The 14,359-nt window shown below is 42.7% G+C and overlaps 1 protein-coding gene and 1 long non-coding RNA gene across 5 annotated transcripts in view; one reads left to right on the top strand and one right to left on the bottom strand.

Annotated features, from left to right (window-relative positions):
- Positions 1–2,655: 2,655 nt before the first annotated feature.
- On the top strand, positions 2,656–7,991 carry LOC307035708. Its single transcript, XR_013807163.1, has 3 exons — positions 2,656–2,906; positions 5,815–5,874; positions 7,354–7,991. It is a non-coding gene; the product is annotated as an uncharacterized lncRNA (long non-coding RNA).
- Positions 7,992–8,204: 213 nt separating this feature from the next.
- The window catches only part of LOC307035683 (uncharacterized protein), a 43,476-nt gene continuing 37,321 nt past the window's right edge, over positions 8,205–14,359 (bottom strand). For all 4 annotated transcript variants that reach the window (XM_079675311.1, XM_079675312.1, XM_079675313.1 and 1 more), the window contains 3 exons: positions 13,482–13,815; positions 11,047–11,100; positions 8,205–9,543 (listed from right to left, as the gene is read on the bottom strand). In XM_079675311.1, the coding sequence (XP_079531437.1) occupies positions 9,314–9,543; positions 11,047–11,100; positions 13,482–13,815 (618 nt within the window). In that variant the 3' untranslated portion in view covers positions 8,205–9,313. The remainder of the gene's footprint in view (positions 9,544–11,046; positions 11,101–13,481; positions 13,816–14,359) is intronic.

Here is a 14,359-nt window from a genome sequence, read left to right as displayed (position 1 = left end):
ATAAAGCCTTGAATCTTGAATAGGAAGAGGTCAGATTTGCTCTTTCTCAATATTACTCTGTTTCACATTCACTACTACATAACAGTGAGGATTTCTTTCAGACACTTCCAGCGTCAACTTTTTTGATTTTCTTGACCTTTAGTAGCCATAAAAAAGGCATACAAAATATTATTTGTCTCTCACTGTTTACTCTACTTATTTTACGAAGTACGATCCCTCGGTGGCCTATCTGAATGAGCCAGACTTTTTTTACTCTTTTTAAGGGCAATATAAGAATAAATGGTATTGAACTCAGCAGCAGTGATGACGTCCCAGATGTTAGGTGTAGGCTCACCATTTTTTCACAACCTTGAAGTCGTCTATTCATGGCAGAAATGTTATTGTAAAATTCTTTATTGATTTTATATCCAGTAGCCTACAGACTTTGACCTCTAGGAATGTGCAGAGAGCATGAAAGTTAATTGTTTTTTTTTTCTTGGTCACTTTCTCTTAAGCTACAATGCCTGCTAGCTGGATAAAACGATCAGGTAAGATAACGTTATATTAGTTTGTGGAGCATAGCTAGGTTACCTAGTTTGCTACATTAGTTTGTGGAACATAGCTAAGTGACCTAGATTGTTACATTTAGTTGTGTAACATATAAGTTTCCTAGCTTGTTACATTAGTTTGTGGAACATGGCTAAATATTATATTGTGTTACATGAGTTTGTGGAACATAGCTGAGTAACCTAGCTTGTTATATTAGTTTGTTTGGCATAGCTAAATAATCTAGCTTGTTACATCAGTTTCGTGAGGATCTGAGGTTATACTGTAACCCCAGTTTCTATGAGTAAATGGCGCAGCCCTCTAAGGCTATCGCTATTGGGTAATCCCCCTGCGCCCCCGCGCAGCACTGAAACACTTGTAGTCCACGCCCACCCGCAAGGTGCGCCCCACCCTCGGGCCTCCTTCCGGTATAAATAGGAAGGAGCCCCGGCAATCTGCTCCCGTACCAAATAACTTTTCTTCAGCTATTCGTAGAGCCAGTGGGGCCCAGCGTTTAGAGGGCTGCGCCATTTACTCATAGAAGCTGGGGTTACAGTAGGTAACCTCAGTTCTATTTCGTATATGGCTTCGCCCTCTAAGGCTATCGCTATTGGGTTAAGGGCGAAGCATGATGTAGTCTGCGCCCCACTGGGTCCGCCCGGCACTAGAAGCACAGACACACCTGCTACATAACACCCCATGCCTGTTGTGCCATGCGTAATGGCGCATCACCGTCCCTGGAACATAGCAAAACATGCCTATCTTCCCGACGGGGTGAAGGCTGGGAACAATACATACCGGCCGCTGTGAGAAAGTAGAGACGAAGGTCCCACCTTGCGCAGCGATCATAGAGGGGGAACAGCAGCTCTCTGCGTGTCAGACAGGTAGGAGAGCGCCCAGCTGGATCCCTGACGTCACTCACTCTGACCAGGCACTCCGTACAAAGTGTGGGAAAAGGGCCGCTCTCCGCGTGCCGAGAGGCAGGAGAGAGGCGCACAGCTGGCTCCCTGACGTCACTCACTCCGACAGGACACCCAGTACAGGGTGTGTCAGAGAGGAATGGGAGACATCCCTCAAATAAAAATGAATAAACGAACAGGGGGAAGACCAAGATGCAGCACTGCAAATATCTTCCACTCCACATTCCTCCATGCAAAGCCGTGGAGGAGGAAATTCCTCTGGTGGAGTGCGCCTTGATGTTCTCTGGGGGCTCCACCCCAGAGGAGACATGCCTGTGACACAGCCTCACACAACCTGTGTGACAGCTGTTGTGCAGACAGAGGTTGCCCGATCGAGCGCTCTCTACAGTGCACAAACAGGCGCTGAGAATGGCGCAAGGCAGCCGTGCGCGCCACATAGCAAGACAGCGCGCGCACAGGACAGAGGAGATTTAGACAAATAGCGGGGGTAAAAACCGCGCAAGACACTGTTCCTGGGATGACAGGAGTGTTTCTTGTATCCCATGGAACTGCTGGGGGGAGAGGCTTCTCTTTGAAGTGCCGTAATGTTCTTCATGGTGACGAGCCACGCCATCGCCGCCGCTGTCCGTGAGGCAAAAGGGCTGCGAGGGAGTTTCCACACGCTGCCTTTCACTCCGTCTCTCCTCATGAGGCGCGTACACGCCCAGGGGATGAGACGTGTGTGCATGCTGTCCACACGAGGCGTTATAACGGTGCTCGTGGGTTATTATGACCGTGTGTAGGAGGCATATCTGGGACAGAGGAATGCCGCGAGTTCTGCAGTTTATAAACCAATAGGTTAAAACAGCAGGCTTGAGAGACACTCTAAGAGCGGGCGCACATGCTCGAGATGTTCTGTGGTCGTCATGGCAACGAGCCATGCCAGGGAGCCTCCACACGCTGCGTTTCACTCCGGCTCTCATCATGAGGCGTGTACACGCTCAGGGGATGAATGGAGGTGTTTGCAGTGCTGCCCACATGAGGCGTTATAACGGCGCTCATGGGTTTATTATGACCGTGTGTAGGAGGCGTATCTCGGACAGAGGAATGCCGCGAGCTCTGCAGGTTATTAACCGAGGTTAAAACGGGCAGGCTTCTACAGCGAGCCCTGCTGGTAATCAACAGATTAGTGGCAGCCGGCTTAATTAGCGAGCTCTGCAGTTAATTAACCGACAGGCTAAAACCAGCAGGCTTCTGCAGCGAGCCCTGGCGCTGCGGGCGCTTCCGCTGGGGTCACTCAGCCTGGAATACTGTTCATTCCCCCGTTCTGGCTTCTCTGTGATGTGCTGTAATGGTCGTCATGGTGACGATTGCCCTCGCCGCCGCTGCCGGTGAGGCAAGGGCTGCGAGGAAACCTCCACACGCTGCGTTTCACTCCGGCTGTCATCATGAGGCGTGTACACGCTCAGGGGATGAGTGGAGGTGTGTGCAGTGCTGTCCACATGAGGCGTTATACCGGCGCTCATGGGTTATTATGACCGTGTGTAGGATGCGTATCTCGGACAGGGGAATGCCGCGAGCTCTGCAGGTTTATTAACCGATAGGTTAAAACCAGCAGGCTTCTGCAGGGAGCCCTGCTGTCTACTTAATCAACAGATTAGTGGCAGCTGGCTTAATTACCGGCTCCGCTTCCTCGGAGGCTCTCGCGGAGCAGACCAGGAGCGGGGGAGCCTCACTCCCCTTTGACTCGCCGCCGGGAGACCCTGTCTCTGGGGTGGCGGGGGAGCGGAGACGTGGGACGGAGCCCCTGCAGCCGCCGGGGCGGTTGCTGTGGGCGTCTCTCCGCTTGCGGCCTCCTGTGGCCGGCGTGGACGCCGCGGCTGCTGCGGGCAGGGGCGCCGTAAGGGAGTGAAAAGTTAGGATGATTCTAAGGGCCCGTGACTGACAGGGGCCCCAAAAAATGTTAGAACATTAAGAAAAAATGTTTAAGTAACCTTTCATCAATCATCAATAATTAACATTAATATAACGTTATATTGATGATGTACTCACTAAACTTATGATTCATTTAACTTATTTTCTTCCAAAAGTTAATTATCCAAAGCATCGAGCACCCCCCTCTATTTACATGTAATGGTTTGGTCCTGCCTCCAAACGCTGTGCAGCACCGGCCCTTTCTAGCAGAGAGACTAGTGAGAGCATGTGAGGAGCAGGGATGCTAGTACTTCAGTGTGTACGATGTTTCAACGACTAACAAAGTCAGGCTTTCAAGAAAGAAATGAAAGGAGAGAAACAAAAGGGAGAGGGACTAAAGGGCGACAGTATGTCACACAGTTTTTCAAAAGAAAAGGTGGGTGTGGTCCATGAGTGGTGGAAATTAGTCTGTTAGTAAATAATAATAATTGTAATGTTTTGCTGTCATTAAAGGTGGGGTAGGTAAGTTTGAGAAACCGCCTCGAGATACACTTTTTGTTATATTCCATGGAATGCTCTTACCATCCCGATAGCAATGAATATCTTAAGCGCTTTGACAAAAAATCCGTAAAAAATGTCATCTTTGGAAGCCGTGGCGCTGTAAAAAGCACGACCAATCATTTGAGCCGGCGCGGCTAAAAATAACTGGATGGCCTACCTGCCTGTCAGCCTTCCATATGTGCACAAACTTATCTCGTGCCCTCATTGGTCATGTGCACGTATCCGTAAGGGAGTGGCAGATTTTTTCCGTTGTGTATTTTCAAATTCTAGCGCACTCGAGCTGGTTTCTCCAAAATGACCTACCCCACCTTTAAGTACTGTTAATATCTTCACAGAAAATGCTGAGGTTTTTAATTTCACTCCTCTTTTAGCTGACATTTAATAAATGCAGGTACATTTTTAGCAGCAGTTGTCCCTCCCCTGGTGCCAGGATCCACAGATCTATCTCTAGGCTCCGCAGCCCTGTCCCCCCATAATGCTTTGCAGTCTTGCAGCTGGACTTCAAGGACTTGATCAGTGACTTAGCCTGTAAGAAGGCTAGGCGCTGGGCTCTTGGTGAGTAAGGCTGAGCCAGGGCTCGTAATAACTGTTAAAGGGTTATGGTAACGATATTGGATCACTACACAGAAGATGCATGATGAGAAAAAGACTGAGAACAGGCTCTGATTTAGCACCACCATCAGGCCTTTTCACTTCCATTTCTGTTTTGTTGTCCGTTTACACTTTAATACCTGCTTATTTTGTAGTTGGTATGTATATTTAATAAAAAAATCTGCTACTTATGGTTATTTTTTGTTATAGCATTTTATAAATGATAATATTGGTGTTAATGTTCACTTTATTTTCATGTATATTTAAGTTATATTTATTTATATTTATGAATGTTCCATTCAAAAATGTTGCAGTAGAATTTGCAGTCGGCAAAGTGTTATATTTTCATCGCTCAGTGTCAGTAAATATTGTGCAGTTAGCATTGGACTACAAGATAGATGCAAGCCTGTACAGGTAGAGTTATTTAAAGCATAAATGAGTCGGTTGGGTTCTGGAGGTGTGGTTACAGCATTGTGCTTGGTTAGCGTGGCCTGTGCCTGGTGGTGATGCCCAATGTGATATATTTTCATGGGGCCCAAAATCCCTGGCGGTGCCCCTGCTAGCATGTGTCGAAAATACTCATACATTCGTGTCATACTTGTTGCAAATGGAATTAAAAGTAAATATGTGGGGGAACAATGTTCAGCTGATCTAACAGAGATTACAAAATACAGCGCTCTAACAAAACACTCACAGCTGATGCAGCTGTTGCCACGTCATAATTAACGGACGTCGCTTAAATATGACCGCGCAGAGGAGGGGAGTTCTCATTTCTCTAACCGCCTGCTGCTTCCCCTCCTCTCTCCTCGGTTCTCCTCCTCGGCTCCTCGGCTCGCACCTCCTGTGGGCGGGACTAAGTATCGAGGATAGGAGTCGAGGAGGGGAGTTGGAGAAATGAGAAAGGGCCCAAGATATCCATGTAGAGATGCAGTCAGTGTTTGACTGGAGCCTCAGTTCGATAAGAGATTATTTTCTGAGTTCTTTAACTTAGGTTACTCTCTCTCAAAATGGTAATGTGCATTATGTTTTAATTATACTTCTCATTCAGAAGCTTTTTGTGTGTGTTTATGTTTTACTGAGTGCTTATAGGCAATTTCCATCCCATTATTCAGTTAACTATTTATTTTCTGTGCACATTACATAGACTAGCTAATATTCTACCTAATGCTTGGGACTTTGAGTCTTCAAAATGTCCAACGTCACAGACTGGGACTTACTTTAGAGTCAGTTGTATTTACATTCAGTATGACTTGTTAGGATTCAATGTGAAAGAGTATACTGCTCAATAAATAATGATCACTTCACCACCTCTCTTGACATCTAGGCGCTTGAGAGTGAGTCAGAGGCAGAACACAGGGACAGTGGAGAGAGGTCCGTTGCTGAGGTGAGTGATGAAAGGGAAATGAGTCAATTGTGATGTGGACTCTCATCCCAGAATGTTAAGGAAATCAGTGGGGATATTGAACAGGAAGCATTTCAGTCAAGGGGCATCATGACCAATATAGACAGAAGAGCAACATTTATTTGAACATTTAAGTCGATACCATTCCTAGGTGAACTTAACATCCGTATGGAGTCAGATCAGTCTCAATATTAATAAATGCTCACAGAAGGATTAACAAATGTATTTTGTGATTTATATATAAATGACTCTACACAACAATATCTCTCAATGCACTCTCAAATATTTATTGTTGTTTATAAATGTACAAAAAATGGGCATTTAAACTGCTTTTTATTCATTCAAAGACGGCTTTGAATTAATAATCAAATATGTTTCCTTTCTTTACTTCTGGATGAAATTACAAAATGTACCCATCATTTTCCTCATGCTAGTATAGCCACATAAAATTATCAAACCACCAAATGCACCAGAATACAGGAAATCTATTTTTTCTTTTCGTGGGGGGGGGGGACCCCCACACCCCCGTTAAAAATGTACCCCCACATTCAGGATGCTTCCTACGCCCATGAGTGGATAGAGGAAATACAGCCAATGTGAGTGGTCATTTGCTCTGACTCCAGTGCAGCTCAGGAGAGTATAAACAACCTCTCTTCAGAATGCCGTCAGGATATTTTACACATCATGTTTAGGTTAGTTCATCTGGGAATTGTTGTTCAATTTGTGTGGGTTCCAGCTCATGTGGGTATTAGAGGGAATGAAGTAGTGGATCAACTGGCAAAATGTGGTTTGAAAGCAAACCAGATTGATATTATGGTACCCATCCATAGAGCAGAAGTAAAATCTGTTACAAAAGTGGTTATCAAGCAACAATGGCAAAAACTATGGGACAGTAACACCAAAGGAAGACATGTATACCAGATACAAAGGGAAGTAGGAACAGGAAGCACTTGGGGGAGTAGTAGAAGAGAGCGGAGCATTAACAGCAGGATACAATTGGGACACTCAGGATTAAACTCATCACTGCATCTGATTGGAAAACATCCAAATGGCAATTGTGATGGTTGCCAACAACCAGAGACAATACATCATGTATTTTTTAGCTGCCCGGATTATAGCAGACAAAGACTCATTCTGAAAACTGCACTGGAACAACTCAACATCAAGGACATGGATTTCAAGTCAATATACGAAAGTAAATCAAGAAATTAAGCAAACAAGCTGATCTTCAAATTCCTCAAAAGCACTGGTCTGAGGACAAGGATTTAATATGAACATTTAATAACTCAACAGTAGGTGGCGATATATGCTCCAAGTGGAAGCGATTCGCCATTAAAGAAAATAAGTATTCACCAGTTCGTCGTCTAACCACAGTGGTAATACCTCTTGGTCTCTTAGCTTATTGCTAAACCTAAATCTCTAGTGTTCTTGTTTTCCTTACCTTGTACTCTCTCTGTCCAGTGTCCATATACCTGCTCCTCTGCCTGCCGCGTCCAGCCACCTTCCCTCCAGCTGTGTTCCTCCGTGCTTCCCCGCTCTTCTGGTCCAGTCTGCTCTCTCTCTCGTCAGCCAAGATCCCTGGCTTCTTCTGACCTCCGCTCCAGCTCTGGAAACATTCCCTGGCCCTGGCCTTTTTTGGATTCACTATTCCCTCTTCAGTTCTGTTCAAGCCTGTTTTTGGATATGAAACCCTTTTGCCATATAACTTCAGTCTCCTCTCGTAAGTGTTCAGTATTGTGGGTTCACCCCTGTAAGCGTTCGGAGAGCGTAACTGTCACGATCTGTCTGTGTGGTGTTTTGTCTTGTCTTTTTCTGTCTTTGGTTTCCTGTTTTATTTTGAAAAGTGTTCACCCCCTGTCTTGCCTGTTGCTTTCTGTCTGTTTTCCCTCCTACCTGATTACCTGATTGTGTTCACCTGGTGCCCCTGTGTTTTCTCCTTCCTCCTCACCTGTCTGTCGTTTGTTTGATTAGTCCTGTGTGCATTTAGGTTCTGTGTTTTCTGTTAGTCTTTGTGAGTTCCTTGTTGTAGTTTGACTGTGTTCACGGGGAAGAGAGTTCAGCTCTGTATCGGTAGCCTTGAAATAAAGGTATTTTCTGTTTATCTGCATTTGGGTCCTGCTTGCCTCCCTCAACCCTGACAGTAACAAGTTTGAGGAATAGATAAGTTACCTAGCTAGCAACTGTAACGATATTGGCTGTGTTGGTGACATACAGTATATTGTGGACACGAAAGATGCAGGTAACTCAACAGTTTAAAAGTTACTATAACAAACTCACTTGTATTCCAAAAATATATTTTTTATTAACTAAAACGTGACACAATTCAAAAAGATCAAATAATTATGTATCTCTTGCCATTGACTACCTGACATATAGTTTTCAGAATAAAAGTCCCATATTCAACTGAAAGAGTGGAACCTCACCTTTCTATAGGTACAGTATCATCTATCCAACAATCATTAACTTCTTGTTGAACCACCTGAAAATCTTTGTTGAAGATTTTGATTATATTTTGTTTTTCAGTTGCCACAAAGAGTGTGTCTAGACCAACTGTCACTGTTTCTCCACTTCGAAGCATGTCGAAACAATTAGTTGTAGCTTTGATTGGTGTCACACACTCATTAGCAGCAGAACATAGCCCTTTACAGTGAGGTAAGAAAGGTTAAAGGGTTTGACATTTAACTATTTCACAAGAAATATTAAACAGTACATAGATATCCAGACATTTTTGCTTCAAATGTGGTGCTGTGCGGTTAGACACTTAACAAGAAAGTTTAAGAAATCATAAATCTTCTTCAACTATAATTGTATTTTTTGTCCAACATAACAATAGCTGTAATTGCACCTTTATTTTTTTTGCAATCTGGTCACATCTAGCTAATAACAGGAAACTACAAAATACTTGTATTTATTCATCATGTTGTGTGTTTTCTGCCTCAGACATTTTCAGCATTAGCCTTCTGGTGTCCTTAGATTTGCTTTATACAATTCTTACCATAATATAAACTGTCATTGAGTTTATTGAGGTTAGGAGGTGTTTAACCATGCTAGCAATATTAAGATAAGCACTGATCAGCGTTACAGTGATTACATACCGTTCGTGGTTACTGTGAACTGCAAAGTGATTTTACTCATTAAGTCTTGAAAAAAAAGGGCAGTACAATGAAGACAAAAGACGGCAGCCTTCCTCCGCAGAAAGGCGTCCAATAAGATACCATAATCTAATACCTCCAATGTTCCAGCACAGGCTGACAATTCAGATTGCAGTCTGGCCAAACATTACGCAGGTATAACGATCACCCTGCAGGTGATAAAACAGTGGATATAGCTTCAACTCATGACGCACTTGTAAATCCACTTGAACAAGAAAAGCGAACAGCTTTATTTCTCTCAGGGGCAGGGAAGGTCATAAGGTCACAGGTTAGGTCCCAGAGAGAGTGTCCGGAGGTCGCTGTTGTAACGTCTCATCTATGGTTATCACCGTGTCCTCCGATCTGTTGGAGCTCAGGCAGTTGGTGTGGTTCAGGGATATGTAGCTCATCTCCACCAACCGGGGCCTCTCGTTCAACTCCCTCACCTCGGTTATATTGTTGGTGATGCAGTTCATCTCTGTCTTGTGGCTCTTGTCTCGACGAGAGTTAAATACCCAGTCTGAAGAGAGATAGAGGGATAAGATAGGGGTAACTTTTTCTCTTGTCAATACAGATTAAGGAAGTGTGAATAAGGAAAACTCACTGTGCTGGCAAGGGACTAATAGTTTCAGAAGGGATCAGTCAACAACAAAATCAACCAAGGTAGCTTAAAAATTGAGTTTTTACATTTGGAGACTTCTTTCCTGCACTTTACATATCAGATTTGATATTCAACATGAGATAAAACATGGATAAAACAGAGTATAAATATGTTTTCATTTGCTTGATGCTTTGCGACAGATTGAGCTAGGGCTAGTCATCAAATTGCCTGGTATGTCTGACACATCGTAAAACAAAGCAAAATACACTCACATTTAGTAAGTTATTACAAGCAGGCGTTTAACCTTTTTGTACAAAATCAATTATGAAAATAGTTTGTTATTAATTAACTTAAATTGACTAATAATTTCAGCTATAGATCTAGTCACTTTTCTTTGTATACGGTTTCCACAAACAAACCCTGACAGATTCAGCCTCAGAGGAAACGGAGGCCCATTCATGCACGATGCAAAAACAAGCAAACTCCGTATTTAGAACGTGCACAGAACAAGTCTGCAAACTTCATCTGACAGAAAAGTTAGGATGGGTTCGGCCTCTGTAATTCCATTAGAGGCAAAGCACCATAAAATTGTTTCTGGGGAAGATCTCTGCCGCGCAGCAGCCCCATCATGAGCGGTGGAGCCTGTTTGAATTGGGACACATCAATCATTGTTCTGTCAGATGAGCAGCTGAGATTAAGGCCGACAGTAGTGAGTGTGAAGAACAGACGGCAGGCAGAACGGCATTCCTCCAGACTGACAGAACTGATACATGACCACTTGGTACCACCTCACGTTTCTTAATTCTTCTTTTGTATATTTAATTTGTATATTTGTATATTTAATTTGTATTTAAAGTGGCCCTACGTATATATGTATATATTGGGCTATAAAATATTTTCTTTCTGCTTTCATGACTACTACTAAAATGAATGATGTCGACATTATTAGAAAGAGCAAGTTTCATATACCCACATGAGTATAAGGTTTTATCCAAATTGTTACATGTTACATATTATTTTCAGAGTTTTCCTTTTTTATTTCTGTATTATTTATTTATTTTTTCAGTTTTCATTCCACTATATTTGTTTTGGTTTCTATGTGAACCCTAACATACGCTTTTGCTTTTCTCATGTTACACCCTGTCAGAAGAGTGAAGCATCAGGCTGTGAGTAGGAGGCTTGACAATGTCTTTTCCAGCTTTCTCTGGGGAGCAGCCTTAAAACACACATCCTCCACATTTACACCTCAGCAAAATGCCCAGGAGCCCAAACACTTTGTTGCCTGCGTGTTTGTGTGAATGTGTATGTTTGAGTTTTCATATGAAGGTGGGAAGGTCAGGTGAGGCGCAGACAGAACAGCAGAAGTCTCTGTGGCAAAGCTAAGTGCTGCCGACTGTGACACATGTGAGCAACGGTTTTTACCTGGTTCACTGCTTCCATGGCTGTCACCTTCAGCGACCATAGACCTGCCTCCACCTACAAGCAGGGAGCACCACAACCAGCATGTTAGTGACCACATCTATGAATATGATAAGGACAAAGCAGGAAGGCTGAAACACACAAGTCATTATCACACCAGTAGACAGGTGTTATAATGTTACCTCCATTAGGTAAAATGCTAAATGTGAAGGCTCTTTCCATACACAACAATACAACCAATTGTTAATTTTACTGCAGAACAACTGTGTTTGTGGCATGCTGTAAAACAGTTTTAACAGACATCTGTCAGTTTATTAGAATGTATTTTTTAAGAAAAATATATAATTACCTTCGAAAGATAAACCCTAAGTTGGTTTCCAGGCCTAAAATGTGTTATTACTTAAGAAATTAGCTGTCATAATACAATTATTCACAACGGCACCCAAAGAGATGGTCAACAATGGGGTCATGAATGGGTTCAATTTTACCCGCTATTGATTTTCAAGGTATCTTTTATTTATCATGTAGAATAGTGAGTTTTGATGAACAGGGATGAGACGTATACCAATAGAATCTGTGGACTCTCAGCTTTTCATATGGTATAGTTTGTGCAGATAGCATGAAGAATAAAATATCGCCTACAGTGCTGATTTAAAAGCTTGCTAGACTTGTGTTTTGTTTAGGTACAAATCTCTGCTCTCTCTCTCTATCCTTCTATAACTATCTATCGATATATCTATAACTATCTATCTGTCTATCTATCTATCTCTATCTATCAATCTATCTATCCATCTATCTCAATCTATCTATCTATAAGGAACCGCAGTAGGCAAAATACGTTGCTATAGCAACAGGTCATGTTTACGCGGCATTTTTTATGAGGTAAATATTACCCGCTGGCGGATATAGGTACTATAAATGGAATTTTCTTTGGTTATTTCTTTAATCTGACTTCATATTGACATTTTTTAACAACAGAGGGTGCTACATAACACACTTTCAGGAAAAGTCACGGACTGGGAGACTTGAATATTCTATTGAAAAAAAGTTAAATAAAAAAACAGCTGCTAAAATTGACCCGTTGGCGGTTCTAGTATTAAAAACCAGAATCCTAAAATTGTTCAACTTAAAATCAGTTGCCAAAATCACAAAGTATCAACAATGCAAATGTGTTGATACTTTGTGATTTACAAATGTATTTGTATGTTCGAAAAAAAAAAAAAAAGTCCTTTAATGCCAGATTTTAGTGTGATGACCACCACAATTGTTGTCGTTAACCCAAATATTCTTGTCACACCCCAAACTCTAAGTCTGTTGTGGATCAATACCTCCAAATCTGGTTGTTACGGCCGCAAAACAACTTCAGAATTTTATCTAACATCACAGAGCCTAACCATTTATAACAAGGACCCCTATTTATTTTTAAAATGTGTCACAATTTCAAATTGTGTTGTATTGCAACAATGAAATCCCAAAATGTGAACTAACTCCCATCAACAATTGGTATCATTATGTCACAAAATGTAAAGGTGTAGCTCACACAAATCCTAAGCATTTGTTTGGCATAGTATCTCTAACAAGTTGCGATGTTTTCGAAAATGTCTCAAAATTGGTCACATTTTTTGTTTTTGTGTAACACTTATTGTAATGAGGATTTTGGCGCTCTATTATGGACAAATGTAATGATTGTTTCGTGAGATAATAGAATAAATCCAAGGAGTTTTATGTTCCAATTATGTATGGGAACTTGGTGGCCCGAGAGGCCCCTGAAGCTGCTGAGTTAGTGTTTCCCTGTACTGATCCACCAACAGTGAAACCTCACTGAGTGAAATCTACTATTTTGCTTTAAGTCACTTGAAGTAGTGAGCTGACAATCGGGTCAAGTCAACACTTCTGAGTTGAGAACGTGTCCTAAAAATAGATTTCATTCATTTGTTATGTATCGCTCACAGGACGCTCTTCTAAAATAGAGAATCGACAGCTCCTCTCTGTATTTCTCTCTCATACACACACTTGCTGTGTAGTAGTGTAGTGCAGTTTATCAGAATGTCTTCGTCACAAGGTCATTGACTCAGCAGAGTTTAGGATTTTCAAATTTGGGATTTTTGATAGAGGGATGACACGACAGTTTACACATGTTTACTAATTGAAGTTTACCAGAAACACTGTCATACATATTGTTTAAAGTCTTGAACTGTATATATTTTTGAAACAGTCACTAAAGAGGGTTCTGGGAGACCATATGGAAATGTAAAGGACCCATATTAGGCTCTTTTTCAGGTTTCATACTTGTATTTTGTAGGGGCACATTCCACAATTATACCACAATTTATTTTTTCCCACGTGAGTGGAACACACACACACGCACGCACGCACGCACGCACGCACACACACACACACACACACACACACACACACACACTAGGGGGGTCACATACCGACAAACTCATTGACCACATCTTTGACCAGGTGTCCAACTATCGCGTACGCCACCGCCACCACCACCAGCGCGGCCATGAGAAGGTACAGGATGGCTTTGGGCAACGGGATGGAGCCTCGTGCCGGTGTCCGGTAGTCCGTGTGCAGCAGGTCACTCTCGGAATAAGAGTACTGAAAGAGGTGCTCCATGCCCGAGGTATGGTTGGAGTTGAGAGGCGGGTTGCTGGCGCTCATTACGCTGTCCGGCTGCAGAGCGGTCACCATGGTGGTCGTCACATCCTCGCCTTCGTCCATGTTAACCAAGCGTGTAGTTTTATTCATCAGAGGCAATATCTGAGACAGAAAAAAACTCCAGTCCTTTATGGCACTCGTGTTACATAACAACATTTCTTCTACCATGTAATCACCAAAGGAAGGGAGAAAGGTGTGAATCCGCAGGGTGTCCAAGGCGCAAAATCCCACCGTGGACGCACCAGAATAAGAACAAAACTCCAAATGTGTCGCCTCTCAAACAAAAAGATTGGGGTTTTAAATAATCCAACAGGCTCCATCTGATGCCAGAGTCTCCGTCAGAAAGGAGCTCACCAGTGCCTCTGAAAACTAGCTTGCACTGGTGTAACGCACAACGCGTCAATCATTTACGGGTTGCGCGGCTTTTACGCAACAATTACAGTAAGCAGGAATTTCTTGCGCTTCCACTTTAATTAGCGTATTTTCAAAAGTGAAATAAAAACTATACATCATACAAGATTCAACAGACTGTTAGACTACAATAAATCCAAGGAAATGTATTAGAAATGTGTCATATCTCCTGCCGCCTGTTAAAATGCATCCAACATTTAGAAAATAATTGTTCACTGTACACCCAAATAAAACG

This window comes from Notothenia rossii, assembly GCF_949606895.1.
Source record: "Notothenia rossii genome assembly, chromosome: 1".
Lineage (NCBI taxonomy): Eukaryota > Metazoa > Chordata > Actinopteri > Perciformes > Nototheniidae > Notothenia > Notothenia rossii.
Note: the sequence above shows the minus strand (reverse complement) of the source record. Positions and strands in the feature narration are given on the sequence as shown.